This window comes from Nycticebus coucang, chromosome 11, assembly GCF_027406575.1.
Source record: "Nycticebus coucang isolate mNycCou1 chromosome 11, mNycCou1.pri, whole genome shotgun sequence".
Lineage (NCBI taxonomy): Eukaryota > Metazoa > Chordata > Mammalia > Primates > Lorisidae > Nycticebus > Nycticebus coucang.
This window is the reverse complement of record NC_069790.1, coordinates 28,190,583-28,215,342: the sequence shown is the minus strand read 5'-3', so window position 1 is coordinate 28,215,342 and position 24,760 is coordinate 28,190,583. Positions and strand designations below refer to the sequence as shown.

General features: G+C 39.1%; 1 protein-coding gene across 1 annotated transcript in view; it reads left to right on the top strand.

Annotated features, from left to right (window-relative positions):
- CHN2 (chimerin 2) overlaps nt 1-24,760 on the top strand; it is a 452,170-nt gene that overhangs the window by 394,546 nt on the left and 32,864 nt on the right. The window contains exons 8-9 of the mRNA XM_053608457.1: nt 17,820-17,904; nt 22,022-22,195. Of these exons, the coding sequence (XP_053464432.1) occupies nt 17,820-17,904; nt 22,022-22,195 (259 nt within the window). The remainder of the gene's footprint in view (nt 1-17,819; nt 17,905-22,021; nt 22,196-24,760) is intronic.

Sequence of the window (24,760 nt, the reverse complement as noted above, 5' to 3'; positions counted from 1 at the left end):
CAGCTTGCAAAATCTTTTCTTTTGTCTTGACTTTGGACAGGGTCATCACAATGTGTCTTGGAGAAGCTCAGTTAGAGCTGAGGCAACCTGGGGTCCGATAACCCTCTGAAAGCAGTGTGTCAGAATCTTTGGTGATATTTGGGAAATTTTCTTTTATAATATTCTGTAGTATGGCTTCCATTCCTCTGGAGCATTCTTCTTCCCCTTCTGGAATTCCTATAACTCGTATGTTGGAACGCTTCATAAAGTCCCATAATTCTGACAGTGAACGTTCTGCTTTCTCTCTCTTCTTTTCTGCCTCTTTTACTATCTGAGTTATCTCAAGAACTTTGTCTTCTACCTCTGAGATTCTTTCTTCTGCATGGTCTGACCTGTTGCTGATACTTTCCATTGCATCTTTAAGTTCCCTGATTGACTGTTTTAGTTCCTTCATGTCTGCTATATCCTTTTTATATTCTTCATATTGTTCATCTCTTATTTGATTCTGTTTTTGGATTTCCTTTTGGTTATTTTCCACTTTATTAGCAGTTTCCTTCATTGTTTCCATCATTTCTTTCATTGTTTTCAACATGTGTATTCTAAATTCCCTTTCTGTCATTCCTAACATTTCTTTATAGGTGGAATCCTCTGCAGTAGCTACCTCATGGTCCCTTGGCGGGGTTGTTCTGGACTGGTTCTTCATGTTGCCTGGAATTTTCTGCTGATTCTTCCTCATGAGTGATTTCTTTTATCTGTTTCCTTGCCCTAATTTTCTTTTCACTTCCTCTTGCTCTTTAATTTCTCGTGCCTGTGGAAGTTGCGGGCGGGTTTAGACGGATTCAACACACGTGACCACTTGACGGTTTTCCACTGTTTTAGTCCGCCTCGCGGGGTCCAGAGGTCTCTCGCTGACTCCCTGTATCCTCGCAGGGGTGATGATAGGCAGTTCTCACCAACCAGAGATGCCTGGAGTCCTATCTCCCCAGACTCACGGTGCCCAGATTCAAGGAATCTGTTACTCGGCCGCCATCTTGCTCAAGGACATGCTCCTTCTAAACATGCCTGCCCATCTAGAAGTTCAGGAGCCGGAGAATGTGTCCTACTGCAAAGACACCTGTCCAGGACGTGGCAGCACCACCATATCCCAGTTTGGGCTTTGTGGCTAATTATCGTGTCTATTCCCATCATTAATTTTTGCATTCTAGTCAGTCCAGTAGTGGTCATTTACTTCAGAAAGAACCATTTTTGCTTCACCATGCACACGGCTCTCTTTTCTTCCTCCTCTTTGACCTTGTGAAAATGTCTGAGTCCATTGTTCCCAGGATGTTGTGCCCTGAGTTGTTGCCTGCCTCTCAGCTGCCCATCACCCTGTCCAGTCCATCCCAGTCCTATGTCTGTGCACCTGGAGAGTAAAGACATTGGACATTGAGCCTGCACATTAGCTCACACAGAAATTGGGTTCAGAATGGTTGTGGGGTTTGTTTTGTTTGTTTTATTTAATAATTAGAAAAGGATGTTTTGCCAGAAACAAATCTGGAAAGAACAGCTCAAAGGCAAAGCTCCTTGCCTTGAATACAAAATGAAAGACTCAAAGTGAGACTGAAATAAATAGGCTTGGAAGAACTGGGCTTGATAAAGAAAACATGGTTTCTGCCCCCAAAGTGCTATGAAGAGGAGTCTTTTTTATCAATCTCTTCCTGTACCCTGGCTCTGCCATTATAATTGTTAGAAGCTGCTTATTTTCAAGTACCAGAACCCCTGGAAATTGTCTTAACTAAATAAGAGATTGTCAGCCCCGAATACTCAGAACTCCAACAGGAGAAGAAGCAAGAGCTGGGACCATACCTGCAGCCAGTTTCTCCTTCTCTTTCTCCCTTCTTCCCACCTCCTCTCCCTCCCTCCCTTCCCTCTTTCCTCCCTCTCTCCCTCTGTCTTCCTCCCTCCCCTTTATCTCCTATGCCTATCTCCTTTTCCATCTTCCCTCTCCCCCTCCCTGCTTCTCTCTCTTTCTCTCCTTCCCTCACTGCCAACTTCATAGGTTTTTGCTTTCTGGGTATCAGCCTCCTTGTTTCCTCCCTGCATGAATACATCATAGTCCACGTGGTCTGTAGAATATGGCTGATAATAACTCCTTGGTTTATATACTAAGTGGTTGTGTTTCCATGTAGACAGAAACAGAAGGAGAAACCCAATGATATAAACCTCCTAACATCACCAACAAAACACCTACTCCTCTCTACCCCTGGAATGCCTTCCTTGCTCACCTCGCTCTTATGGGTCAAGTTGCTCCACTGAGCCACCTGCCAGGACCTGCACCTGACTTCTAGATCGGAGCTTTTACTTCTGTCCTTCATTCCCTGCGGCCTTGCCTTCTGTCGAGAGGCTACACATTATTTGAAATATCACATGATTCCTGACACACCAACCTGCTAAGAAGTTGCTCAAAGGCTCTTTCTTAGATGTCTGCGATTCACCAAGATTTACTATTGCTTCCCAGACAGTATATGCTTAATTTAAAAGTGTGTGTTTGTGAAAATTACAGCTAAATTAACCCATGTTTTACATGGGTCCTTGTGAGACCTCACAGTATAATGCCTTTATTCAAAGGATTTGCGCTCCTAATAGGATTTCAGGCAAGTGAGGAAACAATTTTTGGACAAGGTTCTTGCGCAGGTGAAGTATCTTCTTTCCCTGCCAGGGTCTGATTTAAAGCCCATCTCTTCTATCCTTGGCACTGGGGCACTGTCCTTGCTCCCCCTCTACAAATCAGCAGAGCCAGGTGGAGAGACAAGCTTTGATGCAAACTTTGCTCAGATGGCTTGCTTAGGCCACACACTTAGGCCAAGCTACTTCACAACTGCAAACCAAAGAGTCTGACTCATATCAAGTGCTTAGTTGTTATTAATTTTATATCAAGTTTGTTTTAATCCAAAGAACACATAATTCAAAGGGTCTATCCTTACTGACCTTAGTGACCAAGTGCCTGATTCAGGCTTTTCAAGTCCAGAAAAACATGCCTTTTGTGCTTTGTTGGGGTAAGGGTGGAGGCACCAGTGATCACTGTACATATTGGATATTTTTTCTTTTTTTTTTTTTGTAGAGACAGAGTCTCACTGTACCGCCCTTGGGTAGAGTGCCGTGGCGTCACACGGCTCACAGCAACCTCTAACTCTTGGGCTTACGCGATTCTCTTGCCTCAGCCTCCCGAGCAGCTGGGACTACAGGCGCCCGCCACAACGCCCGGCTATTTTTTGGTTGCAGTTTGGCCGGGGCTGGGTTTGAACCCGCCACCCTCGGCATATGGGACTGGCACCCTACTCACTGAGCCACAGGCGCCGCCCATATTGGATATTTTTTAAAGTTCTGAAAAAAGGAAGCTATTTAGCTATTCTTTCTTGATTCAGAAAATATGGTTTAAGGGCTGATTATGTGTCCAATGCAAGAGAGAGATGATATAAGGTTTATGATCACATCCTCTACTAAATATTCTTAGCTGGGATGATTTTGCACCCCAGGGAGCATATGGCCATGTCTGGAGATATTTTCAATTTGCACACCCAGGGTGTGCTTGTGGAATTTAGTAGAGGCCATGGATGCTGCTAAACATCCTACATTGGCCAGGACGGGCCCCCACCCATCTGCAAATATCACTACCAATAGGCAATAGGGAGCTACGGAAGGTTTTTGAGCAGGGAAATGTCAAAAGAATGTTGGTGCTGATGTGCTCATAAATGTGACACAGAATTAGTTAGTACAAGAATATTCTGCTTTATGTAGTCTTGAGATTCCCAACAAGCTTTGAGGCAATCAGTATTTTAGAAATTAAATTCTATCTTAAATGAACTAGAGTTGATGGGACAAATCCAGGAGTCATGGTATTGTGTGTGGGGTAGGTGGAGGAGCCGGCTCTCCTGCAGAGTCTGCTGGGTGGGCCTCTCCAAGGAAACCAGGGTCTTTCCCTGTCACAGACTGAGTGATTCCCCTCTGCTGTTTTTTTCTTACATCTGAAAAGCTTTACTTCAAGGTCAGTATTCCATCTGATGTTGCAAGGGGGAGAGTCCAAAGTTTACCCTAATTTCTCATATGAATTAAATGTCATATGATTGTGAAAAATACAGTAAATTATAGGAAAAATACTTGGCAGAGATCTGGAGGCCTTGACTTGCTACTGACCTTCTGGGTGATGGAGGATAAGCTGCCTGCATTTCAGCCCCTCAGTTAACTCTGAGGAAAAGCTAGACTAGAGCCCCCACAATCCAGCAACTTGTAGCTAGAGATGACGTTAGTCATCTTCAGCTCCCTCTTTTTTGTATATAAAGTAGCTAAGAAAAAAACACCTTTGATCCAAAGAGTCCTTTTCAAAGCACAGCAAAAGAATAAAGTTTCAATTTTGTGATATTAATCATAAACACGGCAAACTAAAGCAATATGGTTTTCATCAATACCAGCGATTCTCAGTTGAGATTACTTTCTCCTCTCCTCCCACCGGCAACATTTGCCAATGTTAGAGACTTTTGTGGTTTGTCCCAACTGGGGGGTACTACTGGCATCAAGAGGATAACAGCCAGGAAGCTGCTAAAAGTCCTACAGTCCAAAAGAAAGTCCCCCAACAACAAAGAATTCTCCTGCCCAAAATATAATGATACCAAGTTTAAGAAACCCTAATATATACTGATAAGTAAAAGCACACAATAAATAGCACTTTGCTTTTTCACTGTTTAGGTTCCTGGCCAAACTGATTGTGTATTTGGGTGGTGTCTACACTGACCCACCAAAACATATCTGCTATAAAACCACTAGAGAATACTGCCTTCCAGATTCAGCAGACGTGAGACAAATAACATCCTGTTCATTTAGAGTCAAGTTGGGGAATACTCACTTAAAGGCCTGGGATTTTTCTAGACAACTCTTCTTGCCCTTATTTTTCCTACATAGCCATTCCTGGACTATTTGTCAAACATACCTTATCTCCTGTAATATCATCTTTTTTTGTTTGGTGTGGTTTTTGAATTCCAGGCAGACCAGGCCCAGTATAATAGTCTTGGACAGACATTCTTCCTGTCTGGGGTATTTTCTTCCTGTCTAGAATATTTTAGTTACTGCCCTAAAGTTTTCAAAATGTTTTTTTTTTTCTAAAAAGATATTCTTGAAAATCAGTAAACTATAGAGAATGGAAAAATCCAATCAGTTACTTTTAAGATACAGAGTATTTCATTTAGCGAGTCAACATAAGTTGAACCCAGATAAAATAGGTTCAGAGAATATCCTTAGCATTTACATGTAGCCTCCTGTCCAGAGATTGTCCTTGGGGATTCAAAAGAAAACTGAACAATATATTGGCCATGAAAATAAACACTGGCAGGTCTATCACAAAAAAAAGGAAATTAGGCAATGGGCCTAAAATAATGTTTAACTTTACGTTCCACCTTCACTCCTATTTTGTTTTATTTCTGTGGGACTGTATGTGGACACTTGGAGTTATTTACTATTCATAGATATCTCTCTGCATTAATTTGGCCAGATAAATGAGATCAAAAGTAAGAGGGATACTTGCTGGGAAAGGATGTTGGTAAATATAGACAGGGCTAATAAGCATTCAATGCCGTTTTGATATGCTCAATTTTTTTTTTTAAGATCAGCAAAAAGTAAAATTTTAGAAAATTTGTGATTAGCCTATCTTGTATTTCCCAAGGCAGTTGGGAAATGGATTGGTTTCTGTTTTGTCCATGTGCAGTAAAGATGGTAGCTGCTCTACTAATTTCTAAACATTGCATTTTTCATTTTTACCCCAAGGTATAGAGACATTTGCCATGAAGTTAATTTATCCGCTGGAGATGTTTCAGAGAATAGCATGATATTGCTCTTTTGTTGTTGTTTTGTTTCTGCACCTCCTGTGAGAAAAGAATGCCTTTCAGAAACAAAGCCTGGCTTCATCTGCCTTTGGATATGCTGTCTTCTCTTCTTGGCATGTCATCTTCAAATCAACTGCCCAGAGTCTACATCATTACTTCCCCACTAGCTCTGCCTTTCCCAGGCTGGTAAATTCTTATCCATCCTTCAAAGCCTATTTCAATCTGGCCTCCCACAACCTTCTAGGAAGAATTTATCATTCTCCTCATGACACTGCAGAAGGATTTCCTACCTGTTCTGTTGCATCATTTAACACATGATTATTTGTTTCCTGTTTATTCTTGTAGATAATGAGATCCTTGAGTGTAAGGAGTTCTTGCTCTTCTGATCTGTTTCAACTCTGTCTATCCAAGGATTGATATATCAAAGTAGGCGATTGGCATGTGAGTATCAGACAAGTGAATAGTGAGTCAATAGAAAGGTGGATAGGTTGATGAAAACAGAAATAATTCATCTCTCTGGTGTCCTTCCCCTGCTAATTTGTAATGCCACTTCAGAAGAGATGTACCAAGTCTCCGTATATGTGTGATTGGGTTTCTGATCTTTCCCACCCTGTACCACAAATATCAAATACATTGTACCAAACATACTGGGGTTTAGCTATTATTAGTTGTAATCTTATTGCATTATATTCAGAATATGGTGTGTATGGTATTGGCTTTTTTTTGTGTGTGTATATGTTGAAGTTTGATGTGTGGTCAGTTAATGTAAATTTTTCATGTGTTATTGAAAACAGTTGTATGTTCTTTGATTTACTGGATATGAGGTCCCTTTTCTTTTTAGTATATTAACTTCAGCTATTTCATCTATTAATTTATGCAAATAAATGTTAAATCATTATGATGTGGATTTTCAATTTCTTCTTGTAATTTTTTCAAATTTTGCTTTATATTTTTGAGATCATATTGACATACACATATCAGATCAAAATTATTCTTTCTAGTAAAAAGTTGTCTCTTATATTATGATCATCTTTATCACTAAGAATGCAAATATATGCATTTGATCTATCTGGGGTTTCTATTGGCTAGCATTTGCTGGGTATGACTTTTTTACTTCCAATATTTTTTTCACGTTATATTTTATGTTCTTTGAAAAGATATTTAAAATATGATCTGAAAATTTGTCTCTTATGTGATGAGTTACAGTAATTTTATATTGTGATTAGAGATAGAGACAGAGTCTCACTTTTTGGCCCTCAGTAGAGAGCTGTGACATCACAGCTCACAGCAGTCTCCAACTCCTGGGCTTAGGAGTTGCCTCAACCTTTCTATTGCCTCAATCTCCAGAGTAGCTGGGACTACAGGCACCTGCCACAATGCCCAGCTATTTTTTTGTTGCAGTTTGGCCAGGGCCAGGTTTAAACCCAGCACCCTCAGTATATGGGGCCAGCGCCCTGCCCACTGAGCCACAGACACCACCCCATAAGAACTTTTTTGTTTGATGTGGTTTTTTATTCTATTTTCTCCTTTCCTGCTTTTGATTAGCTTAATCTAATCTAGATTTCTTTTTCCCCTTATGCATTTTTAAATTAATTTAAATAAATAATTTAAATAATTTCACTCTTTTTGTATATACTCAAATATCTAATATAATACTTACATGATTGATTTAAAATATTCCTCAGTAATTAGCAGCTCTTCTTACATTGCCCAGATCATCAAAACGCCTTAACCATCATCATCCCCTTCAATCTTTTATGTCATTTTTCATTCAGTTTTTAAGTCCCCTAAAATTAGTCATCTTGTTGTTGTTTTATGAAAATAGGACTTAATTAAATGACTCCTAGTTACCAGTTTTCATGCTTACCTTTGCTTCTTGAATCCTATTCCATCCTCATAGGTTTAATTTGCACCTCATTGAAGTATATTATAGTATTTCTTTGAGAATCTGTGAGTGGAAACTCTTGGCATTTGTCTGAGAATATCTTTATTTCACCTTTGCTTCTTGGATGATAACTAGCTGCCTCTAAAAGTTAGGTTGGAAACATTTTTCTCTGAGTACTTATGAAATCATTCCTTAATTGCTCTCATTTTTTGCTGAGAAAATATCTGTTTTTACTCTAATTGCTATTCTTCTGGAGGTTATCTGATTTTTAGGCTTCTACTTTGTCTTTTGGTATTCTACAATTTCGCTATAATCTATGTAAGTGTAGATTATTTTTGTATTGTTTGAGCCTCATTTAGCTTTTCTGAAACTGAAGGTTTTATGCCTTTTACTAAATCTGAAAAGACCTTGGCCGTTTTTCTGTTAGAATACATATTGCTTCCATATATACCCTAAACCCCATCATCTCTCGTCTTTTCAGGACTATCACTTCTTTGCTTATCTACTCTCTTTTCTCCATCTCCAGACTCCTCTGTTCATTGTATCGATGCCATTAGCATCGATAATGTCAACCCTAATGTCAACCCTAATGTCTCCCATCTTAAAAATAAAAACATCTCCCTTAAGCTATCCTATTTCTCTGCTGAATATCATAGCCAAACTTCTTGATAGAGTTGCCTTCATATTTCTCTACTTCCTTTTAACTCATTTATTCTTCAGTTCACTTTTTTTTTTTTAAGATGGACTCCTGCTCTGTCATTTGAGTAGAGTACAGTGGTGACATCATAGATTACAGCAACTTCAAACTCTTGGGCTTAAGCAATCCTCCTGCCTCAGCCTCTCAAGCAGCTGTGACTACTGGCTGGCACAATGCACCATAGCTGGCTGATTTTTCTATTTTTTAGTAGAGATGGGGTCTCTTGCTTAGGCTGGTTGTGAGCTTCAGAGCTCAAGTGATCCTCTTGCCTCAGCCTCTCAGAGTGTAGGATTACAGGTATCAGCCACCACACCCAGCCAGTTCACTTGAGTCTGACGTCCACCCTCACTGGTCCAAAGATGCTGCTCTTACCAAGGTTGTGAATGACTTCCATGTATCCAAATCAGTTTTTAGTACTTATCTACTTGCCCTTTACCAGCATTCAACATGGTTGACCACTCCTTCCCTAAAGTATTCTTTTGCCTCTTGGGTTGAAAAACAACTTTACTTTTGGGGTGTTTTCTAAACATTGGAGTACTGAGTGAGGGCTTGGGGCTGAGCTGTCTTTTCTTTATTTTCTGCTCTCTGTGCCCAACAGTCACGCACTGCATGATGGCATCTCAGTCAATGACAGACTACACATATGATGGTGGTCCCAAAAAGTTACAATGAAGTTTCCCTATGCAGGTGTACCGTCTTTTATCTTTTATACCATATTTTTACTTTATCTTTTCTATATTTAGGTATATTTGGTTAGACAATTACTCAACTATCATGTTACAATTAATTGTAGTATGTAGCACAGTAACATGCTGTGTAGGTTTGTAGCCTGGGAGCAATAGGCCGTATCATACAGCCTACATGTGTAGTAGGCTGTAGCATCTGGGCTTATGTGAGCACACTCTATGATATTCCCCACCTCCTCATGGGCAAAATTGCCTAATAATGCATTTCTCAGAATGCATCCTTGCCATTAAGCAATGCACTATTGTACTTTTCACCGTTTACACAATTTTAAATATCATGTTTGTCAGCCCTAACCCCTCCTCTGAGATATCAAATTTGTGTGAATACCTACCTTCTTGACACTCAACATTTGTATTTTATAGCAACATTTAACCTTAATCTGTTTAAAACTGAATACAGGAACTTCTCCCCAGGAGATTATCTACTCTACATCAACAAATGGTATCACCATCCACCTGTTCCTAAGCTAGAATCTAGGAGTCATTTTTTATTCCCCTCTATCTCATCCATATTTATTCTATTATCAGGTCTTGTGAAGTCTGTCTTCAAAATATATCTCAAATTCATCTACTTCCCATCTCCATGGCCAACACCCTGGTCTCCTCTGTTGTTGCTCAATACTGCATAGTTTTCTAATCTGTTCTGCTCCTAACACCATCTCATCCATTTCAGATGTATAGGTTCCTATGAGAAGCCCGCCAAGGAACTTCTTTTGTACCTATATTAAAACCAAATCCACACTCATGAATAAAGTCTTGAAGGCCCTGAATGACTTTCCCTTTCCTACCTCCATCTCAATTACTGCCTCACTTTTGGTGTTCTGGACTCCAGTTCTTCCATCACACAAAGCTCTTTTGCCTCTGTAAGGCCTCCATATATCCCTTTTGCCTGGACTCTTCCCTGTCCCTTCCCCCACAGGACTGGCTGTTCTCTTCTTTGGGTCACCTTCCAAGAGGGGGCCTTCCTGACCATCTGTCCTGGACAACACTGGCCCCTCTTAGTCTCTCCAGTAGCAGTCTCATCTTTTTTTCTTCCATAACCTTTTTCATGCTTTTTTATGGGGAGTTGTCTTTTACATGTTATTAGATTTAATTGATCTTGTGATTTCAACGGTATATTAACAAGTGACTTTGCTGCCATAATTAACCAGAACTTTTAGAGCATTTCTAGTAAAATATTAAGAAATGTATGACTGCTGAATTTAAAAAATGTCCCACTTTAATAAGGATACTTTACTGAGGAATCCTTCTAGTACCAAGTTCAATCTCAATGGGCCTCTAGAGAATCATGGCATTTGGCACTATGTGTACTTTTAGGATGAATTCTTTGCATTCCTACCAGGAGTGTGTTGTCATGTCTTAGAGTCACTCTCTTGCAACACATTTCTTTAAGTGAGAACAATTTTGAGAAATTTTTACATCTGTTTTCAAAGTAAAAACTCTCTAAGGGACAGTTTGCATATAATAAACTGAAATACCAAAAGACTATTATAAGTTCACTGCATAGAAATCCTGGTTATACGTGGCTTTTTTTGATTTATTAACTTGCTGACTTTCTTCCTCTGCTTTTACTCATCTGTGAGTTCCATTAGGAGGAAGCCAGGTCTGTTTTGCCTGCCTCTTTATGCACACCCAATTACTAGTGTATATGAATAAAGAAAGAACTCAAAACAAGACTTTCTTTTCTTAAAGTAGAACTATGATGAGCATCTTCCCAAATTATGACCATACTTAAACTGATTTTTTGTTAAACAAAGGTAGTATACAAGCCAATCAGCATGTTAAAAATTAATACTGTCTACATTTCTTTTATTTATTAATGGAGGTTTAAAACTTTGAAAGGTTTTATGTAATGTCTTATGGTATTTTAATTGTGTAAGATTTCAGAACATTTCATGTAGATTTGTATACCTCCAGTAGACAGCCATAGTGGTTTTGGCTGACCCTTGTCCTATTTGTTTTCAGGAATCCCCTACCTCTGTTTCTTTTTAATTTTTTTTTTTTTTATTGTTGGGGATTCATTGAGGGTACAATAAGCCAGGTTACACTGATTGCAATTGTTAGGTAAAGTCCCTCTTGCAATCATGTCTTGCCCCCATAAACTGTGACACACACCAAGGCCCCACCCCTCGCCCTCCTTCCCTCTTTCTGCTTCCCCCCCCCATAATCATAATTGTCATTAATTGTCCTCATATCAAAATTGAGTACATAGGATTCATGCTTCTCCATTCTTGTCATGCTTTACTAAGAATAATGTCTTCCACTTCCATCCAGGTTAATACAAAGGATGTAAAGTCTCCATTTTTTTTAACGGCTGAATAGTATTCCATGGTATACATATACCACAGCTTGTTAATCCATTCCTGGGTTGGTGGGCATTTAGGCTGTTTCCACATTTTGGCGATGGTAAATTGAGCTGCAATAAACAGTCTAGTACAAGTGTCCTTATGATAAAAGGATTTTTTTCCTTCTGGGTAGATGCCCAGTAATGGGATTGCAGGATCAAATGGGAGGTCTAGCTTGAGTGCTTTGAGGTTTCTCCATACTTCCTTCCAGAAAGGTTGTACTAATTTGCAGTCTCACCAGCAGTGTAAAAGTGTTCCCTTCTCTCCACATCCACGCCAGCATCTGTAGTTTTGAGATTTTGTGATGTGGGCCATTCTCACTGGGGTTAGATGATATCTCAGGGTTGTTTTGATTTGCATTTCTCTAATATATAGAGATGATGAACATTTTTTCATGTGTTTGTTAGACATTCGTCTGTCGTCTTTAGAGAAAGTTCTATTCATGTCTCTTGCCCATTGATATATGGGATTGTTGGCTTTTTTGATGTGGATTAATTTGAGTTCTCTATAGATCCTAGTTATCAAGCTTTTGTCTGATTGAAAATATGCAAATATCCTTTCCCATTGTGTAGGTTGTCTCTTTGCTTTGGTTATTGTCTCCTTAGCTGTACAGAAGCTTTTCAGTTTAATGAAGTCCCATTTGTTTATTTTTGTTGTTGTTGCAATTGCCATGGCAGTCTTTTTCATGAAGTCTTTCCCCAGGCCAATATCTTCCAGTGTTTTTCCTATGCTTTCTTGGAGGATTTTTATTGTTTCATGCCTTAAATTTAAGTCCTTTATCCATCTTGAATCAATTTTTGTGAGTGGGGAAAGGTGTGGGTCCAGTTTCAGTCTTTTACATGTAGACATCCAGTTCTCCCAACACCATTTATTGAATAGGGAGTCTTTCCCCCAAGGTATGTTCTTGTTTGGTTTATCAAAGATTAGGTGGTTGTAAGATGTTAGTTTCATTTCTTGATTTTCAATTTGATTCCAAGTGTCTATGTCTCTGTTTTTGTGCCAGTACCATGCTGTCTTGACCACTATGGCTTTGTAGTACAGACTAAAATCTGGTATGCTGATGCCCCCAGCTTTATTTTTGTTACTAAGAACTGCCTTAGCTATACGGGGGTTTTTCCAAAAAAAAAAAACAGAATCATTTTTTCCAAATCTTGAAAGTACGATGTTGGTATTTTGATAGGAATGGCATTGAATAGGTAGATTGTTTTGGGAAGTATAGACATTTTTTTTTTTTTTTTTTTGTAGAGACAGAGTCTCACTGTACCGCCCTCGGGTAGAGTGCTGTGGCGTCACACGGCTCACAGCAACCTCTAACTCTTGGGCTTACGCGATTCTCTTGCCTCAGCCTCCCGAGCAGCTGGGACTACAGGCGCCCGCCACAACGCCCGGCTATTTTTTGGTTGCAGTTTGGCCGGGGCTGGGTTTGAACCCGCCACCCTCGGCATATGGGGCTGGCGCCCTACTCACTGAGCCACAGGCGCCGCCCGGGAAGTATAGACATTTTAACAATGTTGATTCTTCCCATCCATGAGCATGGTATGTTCTTCCATTTGTTAAAATCCTGTACTATTTCCTTTCTGAGGATTTCATAGTTTTCTTTATAGAGGTCCTTCACCTCCTTCATTAGGTATATTCCTAGGTATTTCATTTTCTTTGAGACTATGGTGAAGGGAGTTGTGTCCTTAATTAGATTCTCATCTTGACTGTTATTGGTGTATACAAAGGCTACTGACTTGTGGACATTGATTTTATATCCTGAAACATTACTGTATTTTTTGATGACTTCTAGGAGTCTTGTGGTTGAGTCTTTGGGGTTCTCTAAGATCATGTCATCAGCAAAGAGGGAGAGTTTGACCTCCTCTGCTCCCATTTGGATTCCCTTTATTTCCTTGTCTTGCCTAATTGTATTGGCTAGAACTTCCAGCACTACGTTGAACACTAAAGGTGACAGAGGACAACCTTGTCTGGCTCCAGTTCTAAGAGGAAAAGCTTTCAGTTTTAGTCCATTCAGTAAAATATTGGCTGTGGGTTTGTCATAGATAGCTTCAATCAGTTTTAGAAATGTGCTACCTATGCCTATACTCTTCAGTGTTCTAATTAGAAAAGGATGCTGGATTTTATCAAATGCTTTTTCTGCATCTATTGAGAGGATCATGTGATCTTTATTTTTGCCTCTGTTAATATGGTGGATAATGTTTATAGACTTGCGTATGTTAAACCAGCCTTGCATCCCTGGGATGAAGCCTACTTGATCATGATGAATGACTTTTTTGATGATAAGCTGTAATTTATTGGCTAGCATTTTGTTGAGAATTTTTCCGTCTATATTCATGAGTGAGATTGGTCTGAAATTCTCCTTTTTGTTTGGGTCTTTTCCTGGTTTTGGTATCAGGGTGATGTTTGCTTCATTGAATGTATTGGGGAAGATTCCTTCTTCCTCAATTTTTTGGAATAATTTCTGCAGTACAGGAATAAATTCTTCCTTGAAGGTTTGATAGAATTCTGGAGTGAAGCCACCTGGACCAGGGCATTTTTTGGTTGGAAGCTTTTTTATTGTTGCTTTGATCTCAGTGCTTGAAATTGGTCTGTTTAGGAGCTCTATTTCTTCCTGGCTGAGTCTAGGGAGAGGGTGTGATTCCAAATATTGATCCATTTCTCTCACATTGTCAAATTTCTGGGCATAGAGTTTCTGGTAGTATTCAGAGATGATCTCTTGTATCTCTGTGGGATCAGTTGTTATTTCCCCTTTATCATTTCTGATTGAGGTTACTAGAGATTTTACTTTTCTATTCCTCCTTAGTCTGGCCAATGGTTTATCTATTTTATTTATTTTTTCAAAAAACCAACTCCTTGTTTCATTAATTTTCTGAATGATTCTTTTGTTTTCAATTTCATTGATCTCTGATTTGATTTTGGATATTTCTTTTCTTCTACTGAGTTTAGGCTTAGATTGTTCTTCTTTTTCCAATTCCATAAGATCTGTTGTGAGATTGTTGATGTGCTCTCTTTCTGTTTTTCGAATGTAGGCCTCTAAAGCGATGAATTTTCCTCTCAAAACTGCTTTTGCAGTATCCCACAGGTTTTGGTAGCTTGTGTCTTCATTGTTGTTATGCTCAAGGAAGTTAATGATTTCCTGTTTTATTTCTTCCTACACCCATCTGTTATTCAATAGAAGATTGTTTAATTTCCAAGTCTTTGGGTGGGGTCGAGCATTTTTGTTAGAGTTGAGTTCTACCTTTAGTGCCTTATGGTCTGTGAAGATACAAGGTAAAATTTCAATTCTTTTGATTCTGTTGATATTTGTTTTGTGTCCCAGGATATGATCAATTTTGGAGAATGTTCCATGGGGTGATGAGAAGAATGTATATTCTTTATCTTTGGGATGGAGTGTTCTATATGCGTCTATCAAGCACAGTTGTTCTAGGGTCTCATTTAAATCTTATGTCCTTGTTTAATTTCTGTTTAGAGGATCTGTCCAGCTCTGTAAGAGGAGTGTTAAGGTCCCCTGTTGTTATGGTATTATCAGATATCATATTGCTCAGACTGAGTAAGGTCTGTTTCAAGAATCTGGGAGCATTTAAATTGGGTGCATAAATATTTAGAATTGAAATGTCTTCTTGTTGTATTTTTCCCTTGACCAATATAAAGTGACCATCTTTGTCTTTTTTGACTTTAGTTGCTTTAAATCCAATGTATCTGAAAATAAGATTGCAACTCCTCTTTTCTTGTGAATTCCATTTGCCTGAAAAATTGTCTTCCAACCCTTGACTCGGAGCCTTAATTTGTCTTTTGAAGCCAGGTGTGTTTCTTGCAGACAGCAAATGGATGGCTTGTGTTTTTTAATCCAGTCAACCAATCTATGTCTCTTCAGTGGGGAATTCAAGCCATTAACATTTATTGAGATAATTGATAAGCGTGGTAGTATTCTATTCGTCTTATTTGGTGAGAGTCCATTGCTTAGTTTTATCTTTTGCATCAGTGTGGAGGTTAGGTTCTGTCCTTTAATTTCTGAGTTCTTACTTTACTGTTGATCCATTGTGGTGGTCAGTGTACAGAACAGGTTTAAGCATTTCCTGTAGAGCTGTTCTTGTTGTGGTGTATTTCCTCAATGTTTGTATATCCGTAAATGATTTGATTTCTCCGTCAATTTTGAAGCTTAGCTTAGCGGGGTACAGAATTCTGGGCTGGAAATTGTTCTGTTTAAGTAGATTAAAAGTAGATGACCATTGTCTTCTTGCTTGGAAAGTTTCATTAGAGAAGTCTGCGGTCACTCTAATGGATTTGCCCCTGTAGGTCAACTGGCACTTACTCCTGGCAGCTTGCAGAATCTTCTTTTGTCTTGACTTTGGACAGGTTCATCACAGTGTGTCTTGGAGAAGCTCGGTTAGAGTTGAGGGAACCTGGGGTCCGATAGCCCTCTGAAAGCAGTGTGTCAGAATCTTTGGTGATATTTGGGAATTTTTCTTTTATAATATTCTCTAGTATGGCTTCCATTCCTCTGGGGGTATTCTTCTCCCCCTTCTGGAATTCCTATAACTCGTATATTGGAGCGCTTCATAAAGTCCCATAATTCTGACAGTGAACGTTCTGCTTTCTCTCTCTTCTCTTCTGCCTCTTTTACTATCTGAGTTATCTCAAAAACTTTGTCTTCTACCTCTGAGATTCTTTCTTCTGCATGGTCTAACCTGTTGCTGATACTTTCCATTGCATCTTTAAGTTCCCTAATTGACTGTTTCATTTCCTTCAGCTCTGCTATATCCTTTTTATATTCTTCATATCGTTCATCTCTTATTTGATTCTGTTTTTGGATTTCCTTTTGGTTATTTTCCACTTTATTAGCAGTTTCCTTCATTGTTTCCATCATTTCTTTCACTGTTTTCAACATGTGTATTCTAAATTCCCTTTCTGTTATTCCTAACATTTCTTTATAGGTGGAATCCTCTGCAGTAGCTACCTCATGGTCCCTTGGCGGGGTTGTTCTGGGCTGGTTCTTCATGTTGCCTGGAGTTTTCTGCTGATTCTTCCTCATGTGTGATTACTTTTATCTGTTTCCTTGCCGTAATTTTCCTTTCACTTCCTCTTGCTCTTTAAGTTCTCGTGTCTGTGGACTTTCGCTCGTCCTCCCTCCAGACGTATGAAGGCAGACACCCCAACAGCGTTCCCAAGGACCTTGAAGCCGGCAACTCCGCAGGCCCCACCGGCGGCGGCCTGTGACGTCCCCTACCTCTGCTTCTTAAAGCTCTTTGGGGCCAGAGAACAAGTATATTTGTTTTGTTTTCATTTTAAATCATGATGATGAAATACATCTCCTGTTCTAGAAGATCCTGTATCCAAATAATCAAAGATAAGCCCATCCTTACTTTGTGATGTTCAGAATATGGAACAACCAGCTAAGCAGCCATCCACAAAAATAGCTCTTTGGCCAACCAGGAGAGGTTTTTAGCTTATTTACCTGAAGGCTACACCAAGGTCTGCTCAGTATAGACTCCCATTGGTAGTCTATAGACCCCATTGGTAGCATGCATTTTCAGCAAACTCTTTTATTTTATTTATTTTTTTTTTTTGAGATAGTCTTACTCTGTTGCCCAGGCTAGAGTATAGTAGCATCATTATAGCACATTGCAACTTCAAACTCCTAGGCTCAAGTTATCTTCCTATCTCAGCCTCCCAAGTAGCTGAGACTATACGCACACACCACCATGTCCAGCTAATTTTTCTATTTTTAGTACAGACAAGATCTAACTTCTCGCTCAGGCTGGTCTCAAACTCCTGAGCTCAAGCAATCCACCTGCCTCAGCCTCCCAGAATGCTAGGATTATAGGCTTGAGTCACCTCACCTAGCCTCCTTCACTTTTTTTAATGCCTTTTTGGAAGTGGCTAAAAGCCTTGGAACATTTCAATTATCCCATGATCATGTCTTATTTATACCTGCCTGGCTAGGCTACAGATGGAGCAACTTGGGTCAAAAGGGCATAGTAATTGAGTTCTGCCTTCCAGAACTTTCTGAGCTAAATGCAGGTTATAGCTACTGGCTATATCTGGATTTGTCTATACAGTGTCTTGTTTTAGATGGTGAGAGTTTCATTTCTTAGGTGATGGCAAAGCCCTATAATCTTACTGTTTCTCCACATTCCTTTCTGATTCTGGCTTGGGGCATGGTGGACCAGTGAAGGATTTCAAAGATCAAAGCATATCTCTGTTTTTGCAGGATCTGTTTGCAGCTGCGTCACTGGAGGGAAGAGGCCCAGTGAAGCACTCCTCCTACTTCCAATGACTCTGGATTTTCTGATGTTTTTTATTCTTTTTGGATCACAGGTCCACACATTTCGAGGCCCACACTGGTGTGAATACTGTGCCAATTTCATGTGGGGACTCATCGCCCAAGGGGTCCGGTGCTCAGGTAGACACGAATGTTCTTTCTCTTCTTCAAGTTTTAAAGCGCTGCTATGTTGAGCAGGAGGACCTCTCTCCAGAGCTGAGAAATATGTTCAGAAATGCTGGAAAGGTCTGGCTTTCTGGAGAGTTTAACAAATGAAAAGGATCTCGTGTATATGAAAGGAAAGAAAATTAAAAAAAGAAAGAAATACATATTCTTAAACACCTACCTGCCTCCCCAAATAGGCAGTATTCTTTAAAAGGAAAAGAAAGTCAATTCCAATGCCATGCTTTTTCCTACCCTATCTTGTTATGAAGGGCAGGACATAAAAATAGTAAGAATACTGATGAATATTTATCACTTACCAGGCACTAGGCTACCTCTTTCTATTTATCATGCCATTTAGCTTCACCAACAGGGCATGAGGAGATGCAATTAAATAAAAGAGAAAACACAGGCATACAGCTAACTGTTCCTTGCCTTCAGCCACATAGTAAGCAGTGGGACACTGAGTCAAAGGCCATCAGACTGAAGAACTCATGCTTATTACTTTTCTTCCATCAGATCAGCAGCTAAACCATCTTGATTTTTTTATCATGTTTTCAAAGAAGTTTGAAACTGTAGAAATGGGTGCACATACCCATTGCTAACAGCACATAACACGTTGTATTAAGGTACCTCTAACGAAATGACAAAGAGTTACCAAATTAATATGTAACTGGGCTTCCTAATTTATCATGCCATGTTTTTTTCTGGCAAGCAGTTGTGGCCAGGACCAAGAACAGCCTCTTCTGATATTGATTAGATTTCTACTGACACTGTGACCTCGTTCCTCTTTGCTAGAGTATGATTTTAAAAAATTACTCTTATGCAGCATTTAAAATAAAATAAGTTAATAACATTACCTTAAGGTGACCTTCTTTCCTTTAGAGGCCACAGGATGCTGTGGTTCACAGGTTCCATCTTGGTTCACAGGATGCTACAGCCAATAGTTGCATCCCAAAGTGGGGAGCTGACCCCACAAATGCTTTGTTTTTATGTGTTCTATTGTCCTGCATAAACTAATATTACAAAACAAAACATCCATGGGGTTGGTCCCCAACCCTTCATTTGGGATGTGACTATTGTCTTCCTCTCTGCCTGGAAGGGACTTTTTAGCTTTCATGTAAATATAGCAATCACCAGTATTGGCACCTGGATGGTTCAAGTAGTTCTCATGTTTGTTGGATAACTCTGTTTCTCCCATCACAGGTCCGTGAGATTACTGGTTTATGTTCAGATTGACCTCTGAGGGGCAGCCTCCCCAGATATGTTTAGATGTCCTTATTAACCTGAAATACTTACTTGCCAGGAGTTATAGAGTACCTCACAGCTCAGCCACTGAGCAAAGAGGTAGAATATCTGAATTATTCAGAGGCCACTAACCTGGCCCATCCAGATTACATCTATCAAAAAAATACCTAATTGCTGGTATTATCCACTTTCAACATGAAATTAGTCCAAAGTCAATATTTGGAGAACAAAACTCTGGGCTTCACATTAGCTGTGAACAGCACTTTTCTCTGGGATGAAAGGGTTTTTTGTTTTTTTTTTTTTTTCTAGTTTGTTTGGTTTGGTTCTTTTTTTTTTTCTTTAATGAAATACATTTTAAAGCTATATTGTTTGTGTTCTTCAGTGGCTACTTTTTGTCCTTTTATTTCCTCTAAGCAGCAGGAAGGCTGAAAACTGATCATAGAAGGTTAGGAAGAGCCATCATTGCCTCTCAGCTCTTCTTACATTATATATTTTGAATATTTTGAAAAAATACTAGCCTTTATTTGTAGCATATGGAGTTCTGTTACTTTGTAAAAACTTAACATTTTATACTTGTTATAAAATATTTTAATTTTATTTATTTATTTTATTTATTTTTTTAATTCTTTTTTTTTTTTTATTAAATCGTAGCTGTGTACATTAGTATGATCATGGGGTACCATACACTTGGTTCATAGACTGTTTGACACATTTTCATCACACTAGTTAACATAGCCTTCCTGGCATTTTCTCAGTCATTTTGCCAAGACCTTTACATTCCACATTTACTAACTCCACATGTATATTATTGCTCCAGATCTTAAAATGAAGACATGATTCCTCTTACATGAGGTACCCAGAGAAGCAAGTTCAGAAAGACAGAAAGTTGTATGGTGGCTGTGGGACAGGTGAATGGGGAGTTGTACTGTTTGGATAAAGAGTTTCAGTTTTGAAGATGGAGGAAGGTTCTGGGGATGGATGGTGGTGATGACTGCACAACAGTGTGAATGTACTTAATGCTGCTGAACTGTACACTTAAAGACGGTTAAAATGGTAAAAATATATATATATATAGTATTATGCATATTTTACCACAATTAAAATTTATTTAAATTTATTTTTTAACAAAAAATTTTGTTAAAAAATTTATGTAGTTTGTAAGATACAATAAAAATTACTAATTAAAAAAACTTAAAAGCTGGGCAAGTATCTTTATTTTTTATTACCATATTTGCTATTTATTTTATTTGAACATGTACATAGTACCTACTGTATTTCAGACACTGGTGAACACCTTGTTAACTTATAAGATGAGCATGATAACACTAAGACTAGGTGCTATTATGTTCTCCATTATGTATGAACAAAGGATTCACACAAGAAAGGTCGAGTTGCTAATCTTTGGTTTGAAGAGTCCATGACCATTAGCATTCTCTTGACCTTTTCTGGAGGATTGGCCCAGCATTTGCACACCCATCCTCCTGGCTGGGCACTCTGAGTAGGCCATTTTCCTTTCTATGGGCCTTATTTTGTTTGACACCTATGAGTGGAAATAATGTCTAACTGTACACCTATGGAGTACCAGCCAATTCATTTAGCCAAAACTTACATTCACTAGATAGATATATCAAAATATTATTGATGCTTACTTGAGCTTTGTTGAATTTCTCAAGATGATAAAAGTAAGATGAATTAGAATTATTTTTTTTCTTTGGTAGGAAGGTAGACAAAAAGAACTCAACTAGTCATATTTACGTGAAATTAGAATTACATGGTAATTATAAATTACCACTGATTTTACAGAAGTTTACAAGAATCCTCTCAACTTCTTGGTGTGGTTAACTGCTTTTTCTGTAAAGCAGATGACTACAATATTCATTGTCCTGTGTGAGTGTTTGTGTGTGTGTGTGTGGAGTTATTCTTTATATCTAGAAAAACAGTTTTAGAAGACATTTTGAGTAGACAGCACATCAACTTTGAACAACTTCAGCATTAAATTTTTATCTTCCAGAATGGAGACTGTTCCTTTTTATTGTCATAGAAATTCTGTCAGTGGATACCAACTGCTAACAAGGCTTTTAATGTATTCATTGAACTTAAAAGCACCTTTTCAGCTTTGGATCTTGATATGAGCTTTATAAATAATTCCTCTAATCATCGCATTACATGGCCTCGTTATAAATTATAAACTCTCAGGTACTCCCACTGGTGTACGGTCAGGCAATATTTCCACTCGTAGGTGTCAAAAGTAAAATGGCCTACTCACAGTGCCTGGCAAGGAGGTGGGGAGCTCCAACTATGGGGGCAACTCTCTAGGAAAGGGGATGAGAATGCCAGTGGTCACAGACTCCTCAAACCAAAGAGTGGCAATTCCTACAGAAAGAGTAACTATAGGATTGGCAATTCCTACAGAAAGAGTAACTATAAGTTTGGCAATTCCTACAGAAAGAGTAACTATGCCTTCCAAAGAGGAACATCACGGGCTTAAAGGAAACAACATAGCAAAAGTCCTAGGTGACCTTTATGAGCTGTGATTATCTCTGGGAATCCAAACCCAAAAGCCCACTTGTGGGACCCGAATGCTTCCAGCTTGAAAAGAGAAAACATATACAAACAACCTGGATAATTACCTACACTATCTGGATAAGGTGTTCTAGTCCAGCCACAAAGGCACTTACTGAGAAAGATGGAATCTTATAGGGGTTAGTGATGAGTCAGTAGCACGCTCATCTTGTACAGAGTATCTCTCTAAGTGAGGCAGGCATTCCAGGGAAATACATCAACCCCTGGGTGGTGGTAGTTTTATTTTTGGCAATATATAATTTGTGTGTGGCATCTTTGTTTACAGATTGTGGATTGAATGTACACAAACAGTGTTCCAAGCACGTTCCCAATGACTGCCAACCTGATCTCAAGCGGATCAAAAAAGTGTACTGTTGTGACCTTACAACACTTGTGAAGGCTCACAACACTCAGAGGCCCATGGTGGTAGACATATGCATTCGGGAAATTGAAGCAAGAGGTTTGGAAAATACATCCTATTCTAATGTTATAGTGATTCTAGCTTTACTATTTATTTTTACTATTGTTAAGGAAACTGAAGCTTTTCATTATTCTTGCTGGGACCTGCACACACACAGAAGCATGCACACACAGATAAATTTGCAGAAAACTAAATCCAAACAGCTGTATCAATTTCCATGCCTTATAAGCCATGCATGTGTATGCATTCAACAAATGTTTTTACTAAGCATTTATTTGCTAGACATGGAAGTTAGAAAAGTCACCATTCTTTCCTTCAAAAATTCATACTAAAGTATGAGGAATCAGAAGAACAAATAAAGAAATGTTGGTGGGTAGATATATTCAAAGCACTATAGAGTCACAAAGGAAGATGTTGTAATTTTATTTGAGGACAATTGAGAAAGGATTATGGCCAAGATGAGAATGACTTTGAACTTTTAAAAAATTGTTTCTATTAAATAATAAATTGTTGATCAACATATATCTCTTACATATGAAAATATCAGGTTTTTAAATTTTACATATTTCTGGTATACAACACAATGTTTTGAAATATGTATACATTGTGTTCTGCTAAATGGGGCTAATTAACATATGAATTACTTGTGAGAATACCTGAAATGCACTTTTAGAGATTTTATTTTATTTATTTATTTTATTGAGACAAGGTCTTGCTCTGTTACTGGTGTTAGAGTGCAGTGGCACAATCATAGATCACTACAGCCTCAAGCTGCTGGGTGATCCTCCTTCCTCAGCCTCCCAAAGTGCTGGGATTACAGGCATGAGCCGCCATGTCTGGCCCTAAAATGGTTCTGTTTAGTTCACAGAGGAGAGTTAAGAGAGTAGAAAGATCCATGCAATGAAAAATCAAGGAGGCAAAGAAGATAGAAACATTTCTAGAAAAGTTTCATGATATTATTCTTGAGTAAACTTTCCTTCATTTGGCCACTATTCAGTATCAAAACGTTCAGTGACATGGTTAGGTCTAGCTGGGAGAACTTGGATTCCTAGATATAACTTGTATAACTGGGTCACATCTTTTGTAAGGTTTTAACCCTTTTTACCATGCATTATATTCTGCTATACTTGATATCCATTATTGTGTCCAAATTGGCAGAGTATATTTTACAGGTATACATTCATTGGCCAACCACTCCATTTTTTTCAAAGCAAAACAAAAAAGGACATTATAGCTTATTATGCCAAGCCTTTAACAGATAGGAAATTATTCCCTTTCTCATGCAGGGTGGAAAACCATAGCTATTCTGTTCTCTGAGGACTTGCTCATTTAATCTCAGATTGTAAGAAATGCCTCCTGTCTTTTCACTGCTGTGGCTGTCAAGGCTTAATGGGTGCTTGAGAGCTAGTGAAAGTATTAATCCAATGACTAAGCTGTGTAAGGAGAAATGACGAGTTCCCTGACTCGGGATGAGTGCCTGGAACAAGTGGTCCTGGGTTTTGCTACTTAGTGGGTTCTGCAGTTTGGGGTCAGATCATCAGCCTCTCCAAAGCCTGCAATCAGACCCAAGGATGGAGTTGTGCTTCTCTGAAGAAGCTGAGATCTGCATAACTTCCTCCCAGGATGACTGATAATTCAGGCAATGTTAGTGCCATGGCTGACATTTAATAAGAAAGATCCCATGGGAACACAGCACTAAGCATGCCTAGTTTAAGAGCTAGAATAGCAAATCAGGAATTTATGCCAAGGAAGTTACAGCATAGGAATTAGACCTCCAGGTGTAAGGAACCTGAACACATCAGCAGAACCCATGAATGCCCTAGGAGAAATTTATGTGACACTCACATTCCCAGCTGCATGGCCACCACTGCTGTCTTCCATCCATAGCAAATTCCTACTGCACCAAATGTTCTTTTTTTTTTCTTTTGAGAGCCTCACTCTTTTGCCCCAAGCTAGAGTACCATAGTATCAGCCTAGTTCACAGCAACTTCAAACTCCTAGGCTCAAGCAATCCTCTGGCCTCAGCCTCCCAAGAAGCTGGACTGCAGGCTCATGTCACCACACCTGGTTAATTTTTACTTTTTAGCAGAGACAGGGTCTCACCCTTGCTCAGGCTGGTCTTGATTTCCTGAGCTTAAGCAATCCTCCCACCTGGACCTCCCAGAGTGCTGAGATTACAGGCATGAGCAACCACACCCACCCCGCCCCAAATGTTCTTTTATGCCCATTTTTCTCTGCTTGATGGGACAGAGTGAAAAGAACACAGACTTGAAGTTAAATTCCCAGCCCTGTGTCTTACTGGCTATAGTGACTTAACTGTATTTGAGTATCTGTTTTCTCCTTTATGACATGAATGGACCCCATAAGGTGGTCGTGAGGATTAAAATGAGTTGATACATATAAATGACCTAGTACAGTGTCAGCCTGTGTTATAGGACTCAACTGTGTTAATCCTGTTCACCTTCTCTTGAAGTGACCAACTCCCATAAGTCCACCTCCAATTCTGTCTGTGTTACTTAGTCTATACATCTCAGTCTATACATCACAGAGACACTGAATGATAGTGTCTTAGACAAGACAGAAATCTATTTCTCTCCCAGCAAC